A 21605-nucleotide genomic window follows, 5' to 3' on the forward strand; every position below is an offset into this window, starting at 1 on the left:
GTGAGGGATCTGCCCCCGTGGGTTTCCACATGTGCTTGTAGTGCAAAGGAATTAGTACTTCGGCTCATCCCCTATCTTTGCAGCACCATCTATCCCAGTAACCATCAGACTCTTTTCATGGGCGTTAAGCCCTGCAGCTGCACCCCAGCCCACTGACCAAGCCAGGAGCATCCCCCGCATCCCACAGCACTGCAAACATGGCAATCTGCACACCGCTGGGTGCAGGGGGTGCCCAGAGCCCCACACGCCCTCCTCACGCCCCAACCTTACCTTTTTGCTGAATTCCTGCGCTTTCTGCTTCCTCTCCTGCCGCACGGCCTCGGCGCTGGAGAGGGGGTCCTGTGGGCTCACCCCCCGCTGCGGTCGCAGCAGCCCCAGCCGCAGGGACCGCCCGTGGCAGGACCCTCCCAGCACAGCCACTGCCTCCTGCCCCGTCACTGGTGTCCCGTTGACCTCCAGCACCAAATCCCCCGGCTCCATCCCGCGGGCGGCGGCCGGCGAGCCCGGGCTGACGCTGGCCACTCGCGGGGGGCTGCCACTGGCCAGCTGGAAGCCGAAGCATCCCCGGGGAGCAGGGGGGATGTCGAGGTGCCGCAGGCGGGAGACCACCCCGATGCTGGGGGGCACGTTGGCGCAGCGGCGGGCCAGCCCCCGCAGAGCCTCGCAGCCCAGCGCGGTGACCGGCTGCCCCTCGATCTCCAGCACCTCGTCCCCCGGCCGCAGCCCCGCGGCTGCCGCACTGCTGCCCTCCTGCACCCAGACGACATAGCATGGACCCGTCCCGCTTATCTGGAAGCCGAAAGACTCAGGCCAGCCCTGGTTGGTTGCTGGCATGGCTGCAACTGAAAAAGAAGAAAGAAAAAAGAAGGAATTGTGGTGGGTTTTCCATTCTTAGTGTCAGTTCCTGTAGATGCCATGTGGATCTTATCTGGTGTAGGGGGTTTAGGTTGTGCTGCACCCCTCCACCATGGGAGGAAATGCCCCAATAGGGACACTTTTCCTCTCTATTTCCCTAAAAAATAGCTTTTATTCCTCTACCAGCAGGCCGCTGGCAGTGCCAGGGCCATTAGCAGTGAGGAAGCTGAGATGGCCGGAAAGGTTGGGGCTGCAGCCAGCGCCAGGACTGTGGCCTCGCACAGCTCTGTCCCCTCCTGCCAACCCCCAACCCCCCCTCCTGCCTGCTTAAACACCTGCTTGAATTGCTTTGTCTAGAAAAATGCTGATTTCATTTCCCTGGTAAGTCACATTAATGAACAGATCATCCAATGACTTAATACAGCCTTATTTTAAACAGCTCTTCTCAATACTCAATATTTTAGCAGCTTGCAAAATGACTCCAGATCCATTTGAATTTGCCAGATCCTCTCAGCTCTACTGTGGACATTCCTTCTGCCCTCCCTGTCCTGTCCCCTGTATTATCACAGCCTCCTGAAATGCAAAGATGAGGATTTTCACAAGGATGTGTCTGTGGTTCATTTGAAGGCTCAGAACCAGCTCCACAGCTGCTCAAGGAGAAATGAAGCACATCATCCCTAAACATCTGCAAAAGTCGTCTTGGCCCAAGGTAAATCGGAGCAGCTGATCCATGCAGCTCCCTTGGATGCCCTTTCAGCACCACCGATGTGTGTTTGCATTATCCACTGACACTTGCTAAATTAATCTGTGTGTAGATTTTCTCTTCGTTTGGTCTCAGCTGTCTGTGAAGATGCTTTTTACTCCCCTGTTTATTCCATCTGTGCTACTTAGCACACACTAAGTATTTACAAAAATGCAACGTAGACTATTTAACCTGGGCAAATTACCTTACGGAGACTATAAGGAATCAGAATCGCTCATAAAAAACATCCTCACAAATGCACCTTGACTCAAAATCTTGGTCAAAATTCAGTAGCACTGAAAACCTTGTTTAATATCCTATTACAGGCCAGAGAGATTACAAGAACTCTTCTCGTGTTCATTTTCAGCAGAGATAAGACGGCCCAGCTTGCTCTGAGAGCAGATTCGTGAGGATGGGCTGGGAAAACAGCATTACCACAGCAATCTGTCTTAATAACCCGAGCCTGCTCTGCTGCTGCAAACAGCTACCAAGGCTGCACCACAGCGAGCGCTACGAGTGCCGCCTTCATAAGGAAATATTAAAAAGGACCAAACAATGTGCCGTAACTAACACTACAAGTATAATCTTGTCCTCCTTTGTACAGCAGTGCTGATTAAAATGCTACATTAAAATGAGCTATTATTGTTATTACTTAAAGAGGAGACAAAGCCACTTCCCATGTTAACAGGTACAGACGTCAAGGACTGGAGGGGAATTGTGAGGGTGAAGTACGGGGCGAGTCTGGCAGCAGCGGGATGGAATCCATGGGCGAGCGGATGCCAGAGCATCCCTGGGGCTGTGGCACTGCGAAGGCTCCAGCAAGAGCCCAGTAAGCACTGGGACGGCCCCAGCACCACTGAGCTCCACGGCAAAGCCATGGCCAGCGCCTGTGGGAGCTGCATCGCCCCCTTCCACCTCGCGCTCCTGGCTCAAGCACTTACAGAAATCCGCAGCCATCCCGGCGGGCACTCACAGGGGCAGGTTTGTTCTGCTATGGGCTTGAAGCCTTCCTGGTTCTCCTCCATCACACCTGGAAGTGCGTCCCACCTCCCCACCGGGTTCTCGGGGGCATCTCCCCGGCTCCCCTGTCCTCACCACAGCCCCCGGAGTGCTGGGGGCACCTGGTGCGGAGCAGGCGAAACGGCGGCGGTGCCGTGGGAAGGGGATAGCTGTGCCGTCCCTGGTTCTCACTCCAGCCTTGTGCCCTTCCAGCTGCTCCAAGTCAGCGCCAGGCACGCGGGAAGGTCTTTCTTGCCTTTTCCTTTCCTAATTAACTTTATTTCCATCGCAGATGGACACATGAACAGACCAACGGCCACGCTTGCCCTGGCTGAGTGTGGTGCTGAACTGAGCCTGCAGATCTGGGGGGAATTAGGAGCTGGAAGGAGGTAAAACAGATTAGTGCTGCAGAGGGAAATCCCTTATCACACAGGGAAAGGTGAAGAGATGGTGCTTTGCTCAGCAAGCACCGCTCCCAAATGGCAGCTGGGTGTGTGGAGACCTCACTGGCACCACCACTGGAGACTTGGTTGAGAAACGAGAGATTTTGGGAGTATGTGTCTGCCAAACAACAGGGGGTTTGCTGCAGGGATTTGGGTGCCAGGACCGACTCTGTGGGTGCCAGGAGAGCTCTGCCCAGCCAGGAGAGGAGGATCCTTGTATAGCGGGGGCAGTGGAGGGTGTTTCACAGCAGAGACCCCCACACTGCCACCAGCTGCTCGTTAAGCTACTATTTGTGATTTTCTCCTCTGCTTCCTCAGCACTCAGGAATGCCGGGGCTTAGCATGCTAAGAGGCTTTAGAGTATTACACATCCTGCTGCGGCACCGCGCAGCGAGCTCGTCCTCCCGCGGCACCGCGCTTGTCCTCCTGCAGCACCGCGCAGGTTGAGCCGCGGGCAGCGTTGGGTTGGGGGAAACACTGTCCCCGGCAAACCTGGGAGATGTGAGGTGGGATCAGGTGGAGCCTTAGGAAGAAAAGCTGCAGGGGGTGCTGTGCCTGCCCAAAATGCGGTGGAGAATCTTGAGGGTCTTGCTCTCACTCGTGCCCTTGCTCACCCAGGGTTCGCGTTGGGGGGAGCACACACTGCCCTCCTGTGCTGACACAGACACGCACACGCTTTCCTGCACAATGCCAGGGCATCTTCTCTGCTGTTCACTGCCCAAACAGGCGTGCAAAACCGTGATGGATATTCTTCTTTCAACAAGTTAAGTAAGTGGTTCCTTTCCCTCCATTTTTAAGTGACTCAAGTACTTTAAAACACCGATAGTGAACTTTAATCCCTGCAAGAAATTAGTAGTGGGATTCCAAGCTAATGAAAAGATTGTTTCCTTGCAGGTCTTCTGCTAGACTGTGATCAAACAAAACTCGTCACTCATTTGCACAGCATTTGGATTGAATCAGCTTCGTTTCCCTCAGACTCAGCCTCCTATTAAAGTATTTGCTGTCTGGTCTGTCCTTGAGCACCCAGAGCCTCCAAGGCCACCGGGAGCAGATGGAGCTCAGCACTGGTGCCCGGTTCAACGACACTTGCTGCAGCTTCTGCCAGTACTGCTGGCAGCTCCACGCCGTGCACAGGGTCTGCAGCACAAACCCTGCCTGTCTGCCCACAGAAAAACAAACCACCTCGCACCCATGGCCTCTTCTGTGCTGCCAAACTCACCAGGTTACATCTGATGTCCCAGACAAACCTACAGCTCTACGTGGAGCAGGACAGAAATTGTGCTGTATCAATAGGAAGGGAAAAAATGGCTTTCCACAACATGCTTTGTGCTGCGCTCTGGACAGCTGTGCCCCAGCAATATCGTGGCTGCATTTCTCGCTCCCAGGTTGAGGTTTGGTGTGCTGTGGGCTGAGAACATGTTGGGAAAAACAAGGTCCCTGTCCTGAAATGCAACCTCATCTCCTGCTGCCGCATCTCCTGACCACGCCAAATACTTTCCTCTTGGTGCCAAAGCACCCCGAGCATCCTTGGAGGACTTACCTGTGGTGTGTGAGATCCAGCCAGTGGCAGCCGGGGACCCCGAGCTGCCAAAACCATCACCGCAGGTTCAGAGCATTCAGATCGGTTACCTGGAGGCAGCAACCACCTGAGTTTCTATGGCAAAGTCTACCCAGGCGCCGTAACCCAATCAGCTGCTCATTAGCAGCGCTGCAGGGAGCACCGGCCACAGGGCCGGTTTCATTTGACACCACCACGTATGGAACCGCTACGGGACTTGTGGCTCCGGTGCCCCAGCCGGGGCTGAGATCCCAAACTCACCCAGTTCCTATAGCCTGGGGAACACGATGGGCGACAGGCGGCTCCCTGGGAAAAGAGAGCGTAATGCCCAGAGCTCCTGCAGAACACAGAGTGATTTTGCTTTAGAGATTTCACCAAAGGCAACAAAACTGGAGAAATTGTTGCAGATTCCAAAGAATGGCACAAGATGCACCCTGGCAGCGTTAACAGACCCGCTGGAAACGAGAGAAGGGCACGTGAACTGCACTCGGACGGTACCGACTGCCCGGGGCCGCCAGGCCTCTCCACACAGCGCTGGGATTTAAATAATGATTTAACTTTTATTTTTTACTGCTTTAACTTTCGTTTTCTGCCGTGGAAGAAGGAAGATGGCCGGAACGAACGGCTCTCCCAGCAGCCCCAGCTCCTTCAGGAGGCTACGGCTGTTGGAGCCGCTTCCCGGTGTGTGACCGCCTGGCAGCCCCGGCACCTGCACCTGCTCCCGGCAGCCGGAGAAGCGCCCGATCCCCGGGGCCGCTGGGCCCGGGCGGCAGCCGGCGAGAGAGGCACTGTCCTTGGCCGTGCCGTGCGTGCTCGCGGTTCTCCCGGTGTCCGTGCGGCTGTACCGGGACAGGCCCGGCAGAGGAGACCCTGCTTCCGGGCGGCGCCAGGCGCTTCCGCCGCCGCAGATTGCCGAGCGACCGGGGGCGGGGCTCGGCGATCGATTAGCCGGGCTCGGGGCGGTGGTGAGCGTGACCCCTGCTGGTGGGGTGGGGGCAGCTCCTGGGGCCGTTGAGGGGACATCCGCTGTTCCCGCCCGCCGTGTCCCGGTCCTTTTGTGTCCCTGTCCCCCGGTGTTCCTTCAGTCTGACGCCCCGCAGGCCCCGACTGCGTCCCCAGGTCCCCTCACGCTCCTGCTGCCGGAGGGTCAGGCGGCCTGGGAGCGGCAGCGGCCGGCCCGGGGTGTGGGGGCTGGCGCCCGGGGTTGTCCCAGCGCGGAGCCCCTTGGCCTGGCGGGCACTCGGCTCCTCCGTCCCTGTCAGGGCGCTGGGCCGCGCAGAAATACACAAAAAATAGAAATAGATCCCGGGGGGGAGGGTGGCTGTGCTGGCCAGGCCGGGATCGTGCAGGGGCACTGGTGGGGGTTCTGTCTGTTGCAGGGCAAGGATGGACTTTCTGACGCTCTTCTTGATTTACTTGGGTTTGGTTCTCACCGCTTTTGCTCTGCTCTGCGCCTGCTCGGGAAGGAAGGGCCGTGTCCTCAGCAGCAGTGCCAGCGGTGCAGGCCAGGTGAGGAGCGACGGGCAGCGAGCACTGGGGGCTCTGCCTGCTGCACCTGCTCCATTCGTGGATTTCTCCTCTGTAAAAAACTGCTAGTGTATGTGGTTAGAGTGATAGAATCATAGAATCATTTCAGCTGGAAGAGACCTTTGGGATCATCGAGTCCAACCATAACCTAACCCAACTCTAATACTAACCCACATCTCTAAGAACCTCTAAACACCTTTTAAACCCCTCCAGGGATGGTGACTCCACCACTGCCCTGGGCAGCCTGTTCCAATGCCTCACAGCCCTTTGGGGAAGAATTTTTTCCTAATATCCAACCTCGACTTCCCCTACCGCAACTTGAGGCCATTTCCTCTGGTCCTGGCGCTTGTTCCTTGGGAGAATAGCCCAACCCCCCCTGGCTCCAAGCTCCTTTCAGGCAGTTCAGAGATCAGAAGGTCTCCCCTCAGGTCCTGTTCTCCAGCTGAACCCCCCCAGGTCCCTCTGCCGCTCCCATCACACTTGTGCTCCAGCCCCTCATCAAGTTTATCACTCTCTGTCCATGATGACGTGGTGTATTCCATATTTCATCATATTTTGACACGTCTCAGGTAACTGCTCATTTCGATTAGAAACAGAAATACTCTTCCTTTTGGTGGATGAAATCCTGTGCAAGCAGGTGATAAAAAACTCATGTATGTCTCCCAGCTCCTGCTCCTGCCTGTGCTGGTGCAGCTGCAGCCACCACAGGGTCGTGGTGGGGATGGAACTTCTCACGATGCTTGAAGTACATTGTTCAGTGGCACCATAGCACACCAGCTTTGAGAAATTAAATAATAGTGAGGCCTCAAGTGTTTGCAGTTTTATGGCATTTGCTGCTCTCATGAAGAGGAAGAAGGAGGGGGGAGGTTTGCGGATGAAAATAGGGAGAGAATTATAACTGATAGCAAATGTTTTTGGGGAAGCTCTTTAATGTGAGTCTGTAATAATGCTGCAGGCAGTTGTTTCCTAAGAAAGAGAGAGGAATGAAGAGCTTTAAAAGAGGATTAAGAGTTGGCATTTTATTGTAAAAACAGGGAATTAATTGAAAAGGCACTAGCTTATTTTTCTGTCTGTTTGGCTGTGCTTGAATGAAGAAGTTAAAAAAAAAGGTGTAGCATTCTTGGAAGGGAAAGAATACAAATTAAAATTTACATTGTAAATAATATTTAGTGCTGTTTACATGAGTCTAAACGGACTTTCATTTTTATTACTAGTATTGTATTTTCATTTTGCTATATATAGACATGCAGATCACTGCACAGAGGAATTTTTTATTTTCCCACATTTCTTAATAGCTGCTTCTATGAAACGTGTAACAATCACCAATTAAAATACTGCGGTGATGTAAAGTCACTGTCTGGAGAAGTGTAATCGATGTTAGTACACATGAAATGAATATAGGTAGTCCTAAACAGTTTGTCTAGACACTGTATTTTAAATTCACTTCTGACTGTAACTAATGAAGCATATCAGCTTGGAAGTGTGAAATTGTTTGACTGTGCTCCTGTAAGACCCTTTAAAGTATTTATTGTGAGCAATAGGAAATGATGAATTTGCACAGAGCGCAGCTGTTCCTGGTGCTGTGGCAGCTCGGCTGCCACCCCTGCTCTGGTATCTGTGCTGCCAGCGGCTCGGTTGTGTTGTGTTCATTGTACAGGTCTCATTTTCTCCTCAGTAACATACAGTTAATTTAAATCTGAATTTTGCAATTGCACGCAGGTTGCTGTTCTGTCTGGTTTTGTGTTCCCTGCTGCAGTGCGCAGCCTCTTTCTAAAAAAACCTGTCACTTGAACTGCTGCTAGGCGGCACACCAGTGAAAAGAAAATTATTTAGCGTCTTCTCAGCTCTACATATGCTTTTTGCCTTCTGGTCTTTCACATCTGAGACAAGAAGCTCTCACTGCATATTTTCTTTCTGTTAGCTAGAAATAGACTCAGCTGCTCGAGTTCTGCTGCGTGGGTGGAGCCGCGTGTCACCATAGGGACCTGTCCCCTCCCGACCCGCAGTGTCGGACAGTCCCGCGCTCACCGGCTGCTGCTCAGGGTTCCAGAGATGGGCAGTTTTTGCCTTGGTTGTACCTCGCTGTGTTTGAAAGGGCAGTGGGACAGGCCTGGAGTTGTCAGACTGGCTCATAGCGGTACCTGAAGGTTTTTGGATTTTTGGATTTTGGTGGGATGTGTTTGGTTTTTGGTTGGGTTGTGGGTTTTTTTATTTTTTTCCTTTTTCTGGAGGATAGCAGGCTTTATCCCTTTGCTTATCTCTGCTTACATCTGTCAGATGTTCTGATGAAGCATATTTTAGTTCAGGAATTGCTCAGTTCTATCCCCTGCTCAACCAGTTACCCAGTCTATAACCCGATATAAGCTCCTTATAACTTTCACACATTAACCCAGATACATTTGTTTGTGCCTATTGGGCTCCCAAGAATGTGGAACCTCACTCCCAATTTGAAAACCTTCTTAGGAGCTCATATGCCCCTGAAAATGGGTGTCCGCCCCAGTGACATGGCTACAGATACAGAACTGAGGGATTAGGGGACTTGCGTTTTATTTGAACTCTCCCCCAGGCAGACGCCGTGTGCAGTTCAGATAACACAGTGTTTTCATTTGCTTCAGGTGTTGTCCCTTGTAATCCCCGCATGGCTCCAGAGGGTGACACAGAGGGCACTGCACAGGCTCTTCCACACCAGGTATTGCGCTTTTTCTTTATGCTTCTGACATTATTTTTCACTTGTATTTCTGGTTACTATCGGTGACCTCCTGCCACTGTCAGAGCTTTCAGTGTTATCCTTAGATATTCTCTCTTGGTGAGGGTGCTTGTCAGGGATTAGAGATTCCCTTTAAGGTTTGCCATGTTGTTGTCTTCCTGTTCCCTGCTTATTGTTTAGAAGATGATACCCTGAAATATTTGAACATATTGCTGAGAAAAAGATAATGTGTCTCAGTAGTTTCCAGTGTGACAGATGTAGGTCACACTGGTGGGAGATTGTATCCACCAGAGAATTATAGCCGACTCTGGCAGCTGCAGATTGAGATTTGACGTTTATTTAGAACTCCTAGTAAAGGTCCAGTAAACGGATGTTCAATACAAAGGCCTGAAGTGAGTGAACGTTGCACTCCAACACGTGGCTGATTGGAGGATCTTTGCTGGGCTGCCGAAAGCTGTTGCTCAGTGTGACACATCGCAAACTGGACACTACACGGTTGTGTCACTGGCCTCGCGGAAGCCACAGTCTGCAGCAGGTTGGAACTCGTGTTCACCATTGCTAACTCCTGCCGTGCTTATTTCATGAGCCTGCTTTATTATTATAGTTGTTTTTAAGATTACCTTTTACTGGGTTTCCTTTGCTTTCAGAGCAGCACAGCATGTGTCTTCTGGCAGAAGGTTTTGTGGCATATTTTGTCAGCACCAAGGGTGCTTCGTACTTGACTGTGCTGTTGAAAGAAAAAAATCCAAATGACGTGACAATGCTGGAAGTGAATTTAGCTGGCATATTTAAAGGAATGTGTGTGGGAAGAAGGAGAAGCCCTTGGATGAAGAAAACACTATTAATATGCAATCCATGCTGGCCTGAAAACCTAAAAGAGGTGTCTCCTTGCATTTGGAAAGTCTTTACTGATCACCTCTGAGCGTACTTGACCTGCTAATCAGGATGCCAAGTATTAAATAGACTGTCCCCTTTCTGTTCCAGAAGCTGCTTGTTTGTTGTGCTGCACGTGGCCTTGCAGGCCGCGGTATTCGGGGAATACACCTGGGAGGTGTTTGTGTACTGCTGGGAGCTGCAGTTCCCGCTCCCGCTGCTCCTCCTGCCCTATGTGCTGCTGGCCGGGAGCGCGGGTGGCTTCCTGCTCTGCTCCCGCACCAACCCGGGTAAGCTCCTGCTGCTTAGGAGCTGCAGCTGCTGGAAAACAGAATCTAAAAAATGTTACAAACACCTTAACTTTGACTATTTCTCTTGTTTATTTCACAGGTATAATAACAAAATCAAACCATGCATCCTTGGTTAAGATGTATGCATATGATGGTGTGTTATTCCAGAAAGGTGTCACATGTCCCACGTGCAACATGGAGAAGCCAGCCAGATCGAAACATTGCAGTAAGGATCTTACCTGCCTTGAGAAGTGTAACTCTAAGCCTTTCCCAAAGTAATTCTCCATCAATAACTACAGTTCACACAGCATCTGTTCTCCAGCTCGATGCGCATGGGACTGTGTTTTACTGGGGTCCCAGCTCACAGCGGCCCTTTGCCCCTCCATGGAACTGATTTGCTGCTATTTCTTCTCACAGAAATGACAGTTCCGAGGGTATCATTTGGGGTCAGGAACAGGCAAGCTTTGGAGCATCTCAAAGTTAAATGAAAAATAATCACCTGTCAGGACCTGAATTCAAGATTTTGGGTTTCTCTTGCAGAATTTTCTGTTATCATCTAAAATAAAGCTGGGAACTACAAGCCCTACCTATTATATGCTTTGCTAAGCAGTACTGTAGGAGAAACTAAAGTATTTGAGCTGCAGCTTGGTGAAGAAGAGAAAATGAGATACATGTCTTTGGTTTTTGTATTTTATTTTGTGATATGCAACTTAAATTAATGTATTTGCTTAAAAAGCTATAAGCTAAATCATTCCCAGATTTTTTCAGATGAAAAACTACCCCAAACTGTTTAAAAATCAAATTGGTTCATTGAAAACCCAAATAACCAAACTGTCTTGTCTCTCCCTCCTTGCCAGGTCTCTGCAGTGCATGTGTGCATCGGTTCGATCACCACTGTGTGTGGGTCAACAACTGCGTGGGCGCCCTGACCACGCGCTATTTCCTGCTGTACCTGTGCGCGCTGACGGGCGCAGCCGCAGCCGTCGCTGCTGTCACAGCCGCGTTCCTCACCCGAGTGGTGCTGCTCTCGGGGGTGATGCACGGGAGCTACATCGACGAGCAGGGACAGGAGCGCGCTGTGGACATTCTCTTCCTCATTCAGGTAAGTTAGTGCTTCGGGTTATTTGCTTATAAAAAGGTTTGTCTCAGCCTTTGCTTTCAGGAATCTTGTAAGCCCACCTGTTCTCACAGGCATGGTGTGGATGGACTGCAGGTTCTTTACCAACTTTACACAGCTGGTTAAGTTTAGAAAACTGCCATTGCAGAATATTTAAAAACATGGGTTTTCTCACAGTGCTTCATTTTGCTCTCCCATCCTTTGGATTTCTGTCTCCAGCTGCTGTCACTCAGCAGATCTGGTTCATAACAACTGGCTTTACATTCCAGTGACCAGCTACTGTAGTCAGGTTTGAAAAACACATATCTGGAGATGTTAAATCAGGACCATACTACCCTGGAATTTAAGTACTTGAATATTCATTTTCTCTGAATGCAAAGGGTCACTTCGTGTCTCTCAAGCACTTGAGTCACTTGCATTTAAATCCCCTCCTCCCTTTCTGTAGCAGGGTAGTGAGGTGATCAGTAGTAAATGTTTTATCTTTCCCTCAGCTGAGACAACAGATGTTTCAGCCTTGGACTTTTATAAAGGGATCTTGGTCAGGGAATGTTTGTGTTTCAGAAGAACCGTTACCACCCCCAGGACTGGAATTTAACTCAGAAAAGAGCTGCTGAGCTGTATCATGTCAGCAAAACCTGATGTTGTACCAGATTGTAGCCTCTTCATTTGGCAGTTTGTTTTCAGATCATCTGCATTAATTATTCTTTTAATTAAAAAACAAAACACAAGCAAAACATTCAAAGATAGATGGGTATAGGAAATACTCCCACATACTAGCAAGGCTTGTGAGGAAATCCATTTCTGGAGATGTGCATGTTCCACTCCAAGGGCTGTGCCCGCGGTTCTGGGGCTGCACGGTGATACGTGTTTCAGCTGGCGTATTGCAGGGCTCACGTGCCACCATGTGATTCAATGCTCCAGCTTTTTAATGAAGTTATTATTCTCTTTGCAGCACCTTTTCTTGACGTTTCCCAGGATTGTCTTCATGCTGGGGTTTGTTACTCTTCTCACGCTCGTACTGGGTGCGTATTGCTGCTTCAGTCTGTATTTGGCCTTCATCAACCAGACGTCCAACGAGTGGTATAAATCCCGAAGATACGGGTGTTCCCACCATCGGGCATTGCAGCCTCATGACAGACAAGCTGGCTACAAAAATATTTATTCTAAAGGAGTCTGGATGAATTTAAAGGAAATTTTTAAGCCTCCTACAGTGTTGGAAAGACAGAAGAAAACATGAAGGTATTATTCTTTATCTGTGCATTTTTAACTTTTTGTAAGACTATTTCAGCAGTGGCTTTGATGCCCCGAACAACTTTTGTAAAAAGATCACTGTATTTCAATTAACTAATTGAAAACTTTTATTTCATTAAGCCAACCGGTCTTCAGAACATGTAGTTTTTCTGAGTTTATCCAAATACAACTGGTACCAGTTGTGACAGTGGCCCCTGGATCCTTTCGGACCCCATGGCGGTACTGAGGGAAGCTGGACGAGGGATCAGTTCAGTATGGAACATGTACACAAGGAACTTCTTACTGTTCTGTGTATGCCACATTATACCACTGTGTAACAGGGAAGCTGAGTTCTGTTCACAGCGGGAGGCTCAGCCACAAGACTTGTGTTTGTTTGGGGAAAAACAGCATGTTTGACTCACCCAGTAAGGGTTTCTTCAGCACAAGCCCGGTTGTCCTTCCAGAAATTCTTCTGTTTGAGTGATAATAGAGCAGAAATTGGGAAAATACAGTAAGAACTTTAAATAACTTTATTTTTAAAAATGTATTTATTTACATGCCAAATCTGTACAATATGTAATTAAAAATCCATATATAGTTTAAAAAAATCCTATACAGTATGGCTTTACACACCAACAGACCAGCTCTCTGAGCGGCCTGTGTGACGTTGTGAGGGTACAGCAATGCATTCTGTCAGAGACCGGTACATAAGGCTACGTGTCCAGGATATAAAATAAAGTAAAAAAAAAAAAAATACTGCAGTACCATGCCTTAAGAGGACTAAAGTAGTGAGGTTAAAGGCATGAGCGGTGGTGACTGCACCCCACAACTCCTCAGGTTTGGTTTGTTTTAAATGCATATGATGCAGTCTCTTCTGAGACCCTACATACTTGCTCCACTTTCTGAATCCTTTTAAATGCCAGAATACTCCGGCCTGTGGTCATAGGTAAATGCTTCACAAAGGATCTTCCTTTATTTTGAGACTGTCACTATGGGGTGTTGGTTACTTCCAGAGGTGTTTAACCACCCTTTGTCCATTTTAAACAGCAACATCTCAGGGCTGTACCGTCCTGTGAAGCCACTTACCTACAGAAGCATTCTCATTCTCTCCCTTGCTCTCTCAACAATTATAGTGGCAAACTTAGGGCTGGTCAAACTCCCCAAACTGGAGAAAACCAGTGAGTGTTACAAGAACATCTGTCGCTGGCCACATGCGGTTACACAATGACAGTCTGGACTTCCACCTCCCCCTCCTGGGAAGAGATCACAAACTCTCCCGCATGTTCCATTATCTCAATGTCCTCGGACGCCACCATCGTCACCGTTGCTTCTTCAGTCTGGATGCTGCCCTCGGTGGTCAGCACCGCTCCCTCCCCGATGGCTGACGCCAGCGTCATCGCCACCTGCTCCGTGAGGCTCTCGGGGGTGGCGATAGTGATGGTGTCCCCAGCGTCCGTGGGGACTTCAGAGTCTTCTGCCACGGTGACGTTCTGGACAATAATCTGGTGACCAGAGTTTGCTTGATTTACTATTTGTTGCACGACCTTCATGATGTGGCTGTCAACCTACATGAGGAGAAATGAGGCCATGTTGTTTCTCAGTGTCCTGTACTCTGTCAGAAGTACTGACACTTCTCGTCCCTGTCAATGTGTGATGACCAGCAGGGCAGCACAACAAGAACCATTTCATTCCAGTTTCCTCCAGCTGTTCACTGGAGTTCTCATCGCCCCTAGAACAGCGACTCTTCAAACAGGTCACACAAAGATGTTTTGTCAGCAGGGAACTTCCTACAGAACATCAAAGTGCTGTTGACAGAAAAATCTTAACAATGCACGTCCAGGCACTTCAACTGACTGAGCCAAGTCTTAGCAGGACTTAGTTTACTTAGCATGACTTTTAGACACTAGAAATGATTCATTTCATCTAGTCCCCAAAATAATAGTTTATGTGGCTGCTTTACCTCATGTCTTGTTCCCTCTATGATTTCAGTAGCTTCGCTCGTCTCCATATCTTCAGTAGCAGTCTTGAAAGACAAAATACAATTATTCCATTTTTAGATTATTACCAAGATGCAAGACACTAAGATCTTTTACAAAGTCTTTCTGTTTCCCCCATGATGCAGTAGCTACTCTAAAGACAAGTGCTCCTTGAACTTCCCTCCAAATCCCATTATTGAGAGCTACTTAAAAGTGATGTGAAGTGCTCACAAGTGACTGAAAGAACATCCTCTCTCAGCAGGACTTGGCCAACTGGTGGATTTTTCTCCCGTTGGAGAAAAACGGTGGCGGCACTAAAGGGACCCAAGAAATGAACTGTGGTGTTCTGCACAGATGAGTACTGGCTCTTTGACACAAGGGGGAGAAAGCAAAATGCAGAATTTGTTGCTTTTGGCAGCCACAGCCAGTTAACAACAGCAGATTATTATTTTGGACAAAATAAGCAAAATAGAACTGGGAGGAAAGAGCAGATAAAAGTTGAGGGAAAGCTGAAGCAAGTTTGTGAGGACATAAAATCTGGCGTGGTCAGTTCTCGGTGAGTCTGCCCTGCGTTCTCATTTTCCTGCCTACGTTATTTGCAGAAGGTGAAGCAGGCACCCAGCGCTCCTGGCGAACAAGATTAATCCAACTTATTCCTAGGGCCATGTGAGCAGGGGTAGCATCGGATAGATCCTATTTTACCTTCTTCCAAAAGCCCAGAGGAGGAACATGCACAACTGCAGTTTTTACCGACAAAACAGGGAGCTGGGTTGGGCCCGAGGAGGCCGTTTGCCCCACCTCACCTCGATGATGTACTCCTGCGTGTCCGCCACCACGGAGGAGAACTCCACCAGCACCGTGTGAGGATCTTCAGAAATGACTGTTGCAGCCAGGTTGTCAGCTGACTGACTTTCCTCGGACACTATCACTTCTTCCACCTCTTTCAAAGCAAGGAGACAGCCACCTGAATGAGATTCCAAACATGTCGGAAAAATGGTGTTTGTCATAACTATCTCAAGTGCAGGAGTACCGGGGAAAAACTGCACAGCACAAACGAAACCCCTTTAACAGGACAGCACCGAGAAGGGACCAGCAGTCACACAACAGGCTCTTATCCCCCAAAACAGGCCAAAGACCGGCTGAGAAGGGGCCTGCGTGACTGCAAAGAGGCCTGAGCCTGGAACAGAGCAACGCTTCAGGGCCGTTCAAAAAAAACACACAAGTGAATAAAACCATACAGGATTTCAAAAGCCATATACGAAGAACATACAGTAAGACTTTGGGTGTATTTTAAGTCATATATATTTTGTGCTTATGTGTTACATTTCAGGAAACTCTTTCTTTCCTTCAGTAAACTTGCCCTTTATAATCTCGATGCATCATCATCACTACCTGAAGAAGTTTGAAAATCCATACTTAGGAGCTAAAGGAGCAGCAGGTCCAGTAAAACTAATCCGATCAAACAAGATTATCTGTGAGAACTTATTCTATTTAAAACATTTTCCTTACACATCATCCAAGCTTTATGTTTTAACAGGATTTCATAAAACCCCCATATTAGTACAAATTTAATGCAAAAAAACCTCAATTGGCAAGTTTAACCATAACAACATGTGCAGCATTGTAAGTTTTTCAGTCTTCTCACCTCTTCCCTGACACAGAAATCAAGCTCTCTCCAGGATTACTTTGTGAAAACGTTAATTTTCTCCCTCTTTGTGTATAGCTGTGGAATGGAAATGCTTCACAATTTGGGACAGACTCCAGTACGGTGTGGGATTCATCTTCCCCACCTCAGGGCAGCAGAGAGCACTTAAGCCAGAGACTGGCACAGAGAGCACAGCACTCCTGCAGTTAATACAAACTCTGGTTTGCTTACCTTCCTCTTTATTTAGATGATCTAGACTTTATATTAGAACCGGTTTATGGCTGTTTGTTCAGCATGGGTTTCGGTCAGAAAGATCACAACAAAATATTCATTAATCAAGATGAAAACAAATATAATTTACCTTCTGACACAACTGAGTTGCAGATGGATAAGTGGCCTTGGACAAAGGTTGTCAGACCCACTCTGAAAATCCACTGCCATTCAGCCAAAAAGCAGCTTGTCCACCCCAACTCCTACAACAACGCGGACAAGCTTTGCCACCTCACCTTTGGTTTTTAGGTGCCTGTTGAGGGTGCCATGCTCCGCAAACCCGCGCCCGCACTTGTAACACTTGAAAGGCTTTTCTCCAGTGTGGTGGCGGATGTGGCGCACCAGCGAGCCCTTCTCCCGAAAGCCCCGGCTGCAGTACTGGCAGACATACGGCTTGTCCTCCAAATGCGTGCGGAAATGAACCTGCTGGGCGTTCTGCACAGAGAGAGGCAAGAGAGGGGCAGCTGAAGGGAAGGACAACTTGAGCAGGCAGTATTTTAGTTTCCAGAGTAAAAGTCAACATCTCTGAGCATGATAAATACTTGGGTTTATTATTTTTATGTAAATTTTCCACACATGAAGGAACAGTTCCTTTACAAATGCGAGGGTTTTATTAAGACTGTCCCTCTTTTCCTCACTAAAACAAAACCTCCTTCTGGAGCTTCTGCTCTCACAAGGGGCAGGTGAGCTGGTGTTTGTTCTTTCTTTGTTCTCCTCCCAAACCCTGGCCCTGGAAAGGAAAATCTGTAGGCCTGTTGTGAGGGAGACCCACCTTTGTCTTGTACCGCTTGCCACACTTGGGGCAGGAATATGGCCGCTCATCAGAATGCACCCTGCGATGCCCCTTCACGTGTGCAATAGTCTTGTAGAGCTTGCCGCATTCTCCGCAGCGGAAACGCCGCTCGTTCACGTGCACTTCTTGGTGCTTTTTCAGCAGATAACCCTTAGTGAACTCTTTGCCACACTCCTCGCACTTAAAAGGCTTGTAATCTAAAGAGAGAGAAAGAGAACGCATGGCTGATACAGGACAAGCAGCAGTGGCAGGTATCTAGTACACAGCGTAACAAAATTCTTACCTAAAAATTAAGCCAGAGAAGGAGGGAAATTATGTTTTCAACAGCATGTATGTGCTTGTCTCACTCACAAGTTAATTCTGCTCAAATGTTGCTCTTATGGCCTTTGCTGCCTCTCAAGCAGCAGTTCCAGCCAATTGACTTGTTCTGCCTCACTAACCTTTTTATTGGCCTTGTCACAAAATTTCACTTTCAAGGATCCAGTGCAGGCCCCGACACACGGAAACTTTTCCTTTGCTTTATATTTATTTCACTCAACCAAAGTCAACCTTTGCCTATTTGTGTGTTAAGGATCAATTAATTTTGCATGGCTAATGGCCACATAAAGGCAAGGAATGTGTAACAAAAAACAAGCTGTACTATGCTTAGGGTGCTAGTCAGACAGGGCGCATTTTAGACAAGAGCATAAGCAGTAAAACTTTACCTAAATGACCTTTGATGTGTGTTTCAAGGGAAGTAGCTTCACTGAAGGCTTCATTACAGTGAGGGCAAACGTAACTTTTGTACCCATTTGTTCTTTCCACATCTGTCTGTCAGAAAGAAGATGGTAAACCATAAGTGTGCTTATATTAGTGCGGACAGTAAATGTTGCTAACCAAATTCCCAATTAAATACTCCAGCTTTGACAGGAAAGAGGTCTGTACTGTTAACAGGCGAGAGCACGCATGCATACTAACACTACACATAAAGCATGCACGAAAAACAGAACTATAAAAATGGACACAAACACCCGGGCACAGGGAGAGATGTGCTGAGGATAACGTGCGGGTGGTGAGACTAACGCTGCCGTCCACAACCATGTGCAGGCACACAAGATTAGTAAAAAAAATTAATCTATTGATGGAATACAAACATACAGACTCTGCTTGTTCCGCTTTGACACACTGTTCCCCACACGGCTCCTCTTCTGCTTCCACCACTTCATTTTCCAGCTCCTCGGTGGCAGCTGCAGCAGGCTCATCAGCCTTGGGCGCCTCCTCCATCGCGACTCGCTCTATCACGATCCCTGAATTCCTCATGGCCTGGCGCAGCAGGTTCTCACTGTTCACCTCACCCTCACACAGCAGCTCCTCAGGATGCGACTGCCGAAGGAATGAACAGTCCAGTCATTGGAACAGCAAATAACACAGCATTTTTTATAGCAACGTCGCTATAACATTTTTCTTTCTGGGGTGTCTGATGCTGCAATATGGGTTGAAAGATCAACAAGGGAACGGTCTTGCAGTGGGAAGGAAGATGAGGTGAACAGCCAGAGGTCAGAGCAGAGCTTGCCTTTTATGTTCTCACATGAAAAAGCAGATAATTAAACATTTACTTCCACCAGACAGATTTATTCTAAATACTTCAAGACTTCCTTGCGTAAAACATGTGAAGGGTATTTGAGAGAAATGACACTCACATCCTGGTCCAGGGATTTCGCATCAACAATGGGAAGTTCCTGCATTTGGACGTGGACTTCGTGAAGAACGTTGCCCTTTGCGTCTGTCACGAGATGAATCACGGGCGAGGTCTCAATGGATTCACTCGCTATCGATGAAACGGTGTCTGTCGTCGAATTACAGGATCCTTCAAAAAAAGGAGCAGAACGAACCACCTGGTTACTGCCACCCCTTCTCAAACGTTCTTCACAGCCAGCACCTGGCTACATACATACGCTCCAGGTTAATAGTTTAACTCTATAAATTACTTTTTCTTGTATTAAAGATAGAAACTGAATACCACAGCAATATTTCTTTCATAACTGAGAAAGAATTACAGTTCAAGTGCCAGAAGCATGCTCGGTTTTACCAGATGCAAGGCGGGGACCGACAGCGTCACTGACCTGCTGGCAAATCATCTTTATTGACTACGATCTCTTTGTTCACATTGAAGCGAATTTTTTCGGTACAAGGTGTCAGAGATTTCAGGTGCCGAGTCAAAGCTCCAGATTCCCGGAAGCTTTTCCCACATTTCTTGCACTTGTAAGGTCTTTCATCTGGAAACGCCAAGAATCAAATCAACAGCGTTAAAGGGACCACGGGCAGCGTTAGCTCTGTGTGACAGTGAGAGGAACGGTCCCTGCTTTCCACAGCCCCAGACTGGGCTCATCCTGGGACCCCGCGCTGCCTCCACGCACCCCAAACATCGGGAGCTCAGCTCAGCAGATGGAAAGCAGCAGGAAATCCCATGGGAAGGGAAGGTGGGAAAGAAACCACAGCCAGCACACACCAGCAACAAGGAACATTTGGAGAACTGTCTTACCAGTATGACGCCGATGGTGTCGAATCAGAGAGCCTTTTGTCCTGAAGGAAGTCCCGCAGAGTTTGCATTCGTAGTCCTTTCTGCTGCTGTGAGTGATCATGTGAGCTTTGAGGATGCTGGCCTATGGAAAAAAATTCATTTCAAAAGATGTCAAACCCTTGTGGAACATTTCAGTGGTAAAGAACAACAATGCTCCTTCTGAAAGAAGACCTTTCCTTTCAGAAGTGTAGCACGCAGTAGAGAAGGACGTTGTTATCGACTCCTGAGGTGTCTTAGTTAACAGCAAACAAAATAACTCACTACCCCAAACACAGCAGAAGAGATACTTACTGTTTTAAATGTCTTCTGGCATAATTCACATACATATCGCCCTTCTTTGTTAACCAGCAGCTTAACCTTGATCAGTTCTGTGGAAATATCCTGCTCCTCATCGTCAGGCGTGCCCTGCTCTTCAGTGACTTCCCCATCGATGTGACCGTTTGGGTTTTCAAAGACGTGGTCTCCTGCAACTACGACTTCTTTGATGTGCCCGCTGCCTGGGAAAAGGAAAGGAAGTTTTGTTCTTTACAAAACAGCTTCACGTGACTAGAACAAGTGACTGTCTCAGCACTTCACGCAGTAAGGAGGAGAAACAGTTACTTTAAACCTGGTCTTTGCACAGTTCTCATTACTGCAGCAGAAATATGAAAACGGACACTTCGGGAATGGAGTTTTAAATCTAATATGTGTTAATGCAGAGAGAATTGCCAAGCTGGCCTGCCCAGCACCTAGGGAACACTCAGTGCCAGGTCCCAGTGCTCAGCAGCACTGAGATGTCACGTACCAGCGACACCCCAGATCAAACCAGAGGGGACACTGGGGGACTGAACTGGTCCAACCCCACAGGGGCACTGGGGGGTCTTGCTGCTCACCTACAATGGCTGAGGCGCTGCCGATCTCCTCTGCTATGGAAGACGCTTCCACAACTATATGAGCAACAGTTATCGACTCCTCGACAGATGGAATGACCTGCTGTAACAGATAACACGTTGGCAGAAAGGTTTTAGTACCTTTAAAAACACTGGATTCTATTCTCTCCCCTCCAACCCAACAGACCGTTGCATCCTAATTATTTTGAGCCGCGGCTTGAGGAGAAGCCTGCTGTCACCTTTTGGACTTCTCGGCTGAGGAGTGCTGCTGACGCCGCAGCCAGAGCTTCTGGAGCTCGCTGGCAGACCTTCTGTAACTTGTGTTGCACAAATTCTTCCAGGGATGTGAACTCTGCCTGGCAGCGCCCGCACTTGTGCACGTCATCTTCATCTGCCATGAAACGGGGACGCGGCTTTAGGAGAACGCGGCACCCACAACGGGCTGCGTTTACACCCAAAACTTGTGTTCCGTGTGTCCCCGGGAGCTCCGCGCCAGGGGTGGGGAAGGACCCGGGGGGCAAATCCGTTACCCAGGTGGGTTTTCGCTCCTGCAACGCGGCGGTTTCTGGAGCGGGGCGGGACGATCGGCCCGGGACTCCGCTCCCGCAGCCCGGAGGAGGGACGGGGCGCAGACGGGCCCGGAGACCCCAGTGCCAGCGGCCTCCACAGCCCCCGCTGACAGAGCCGGCCCGGCCAGGACCCCCTCACCCCTCAGGGACCGGTTCCGACCCCGGGCCGGGTCCCCTCAGGCGCCTCCGTGGGCCCCCGCCCCGTGCCCCGCTCTCTCCTCAGCTCCAGCCGGGGCCCTGTCGCGGCGGCACCACCCGCCCCGTGGCCGGTACCTTCCTCGCTGAAGGACGCCGGGAGGCTGAGAAAGGCGGCGGGGCCGGCGGGAGTCGCGGCAGCACCGGAGTCCGCGGCCGCCGCCTCCCCGCGCTCCTCGGCCGCGTCTGCCGTAAGCCCCGCCGGCCCCGCGCTCGTTGCCATCGCGGCCTCCATGTCGCAACGAGCCGCACCGCCAAGATGGCGGCTTTACGGCCGTGTCGTCATAACAACGGGCCGCGTGCCGCGAGACGGGCCGTCGAGGGGGCTCGGCGGGGAACGCGACCGCCGCACGGGGTTCCGGGGCCACGCGCGGCCCGGGCGGCGTT

General features: G+C 49.6%; 3 protein-coding genes across 6 annotated transcripts in view; 1 reads left to right on the forward strand and 2 right to left on the reverse strand.

Annotated features, from left to right (window-relative positions):
• GRID2IP (Grid2 interacting protein) overlaps positions 1 to 995 on the reverse strand; it is a 34376-nt gene extending 33381 nt beyond the window's left edge. For both annotated transcript variants that reach the window (XM_071815173.1, XM_071815172.1), the window contains exon 1: positions 271 to 995. In XM_071815173.1, the coding sequence (XP_071671274.1) occupies positions 271 to 834 (564 nt within the window). In that variant the 5' untranslated portion in view covers positions 835 to 995. The remainder of the gene's footprint in view (positions 1 to 270) is intronic.
• A 4479-nt stretch (positions 996 to 5474) lies between these two features.
• On the forward strand, positions 5475 to 15686 carry ZDHHC4 (zinc finger DHHC-type palmitoyltransferase 4). 2 transcript variants are annotated; one of them, XM_071814963.1, is made up of 8 exons: positions 5475 to 5562; positions 5977 to 6106; positions 8740 to 8813; positions 9816 to 9994; positions 10095 to 10220; positions 10852 to 11096; positions 12064 to 12350; positions 14577 to 15686. In XM_071814963.1, exons 2-7 carry the CDS (start codon positions 5984 to 5986, stop codon positions 12346 to 12348), a joined length of 1032 nt encoding a protein of 343 aa, XP_071671064.1. In that variant the 5' UTR covers positions 5475 to 5562; positions 5977 to 5983; the 3' UTR covers positions 12349 to 12350; positions 14577 to 15686. The 2 variants fall into 2 exon arrangements, with proteins under 2 accessions (XP_071671064.1, XP_065706948.1); XM_065850876.2 differs by having other exon boundaries at positions 5477 to 5562; positions 12064 to 15686.
• E4F1 (E4F transcription factor 1) lies at positions 12853 to 21599 on the reverse strand. 2 transcript variants are annotated; one of them, XM_065850875.2, is made up of 14 exons: positions 21297 to 21599; positions 20694 to 20845; positions 20458 to 20554; positions 19877 to 20082; positions 19547 to 19667; positions 19128 to 19280; positions 18705 to 18871; positions 18163 to 18387; positions 17730 to 17835; positions 17005 to 17222; positions 16469 to 16667; positions 15121 to 15281; positions 14302 to 14364; positions 12853 to 13906 (listed from the first exon to the last, which is right to left on the reverse strand). In XM_065850875.2, exons 1-14 carry the CDS (start codon positions 21451 to 21453, stop codon positions 13559 to 13561), a joined length of 2373 nt encoding a protein of 790 aa, XP_065706947.2. In that variant the 5' UTR covers positions 21454 to 21599; the 3' UTR covers positions 12853 to 13558. The 2 variants fall into 2 exon arrangements, with proteins under 2 accessions (XP_065706947.2, XP_065706946.2); XM_065850874.2 differs by having other exon boundaries at positions 20458 to 20557; positions 21297 to 21598.
• Positions 21600 to 21605: the final 6 nt, after the last annotated feature.

The sequence above is a fragment of the Patagioenas fasciata genome, chromosome 15 (genome assembly GCF_037038585.1).
Source record: "Patagioenas fasciata isolate bPatFas1 chromosome 15, bPatFas1.hap1, whole genome shotgun sequence".
Taxonomy (NCBI): Eukaryota; Metazoa; Chordata; class Aves; order Columbiformes; family Columbidae; genus Patagioenas; species Patagioenas fasciata.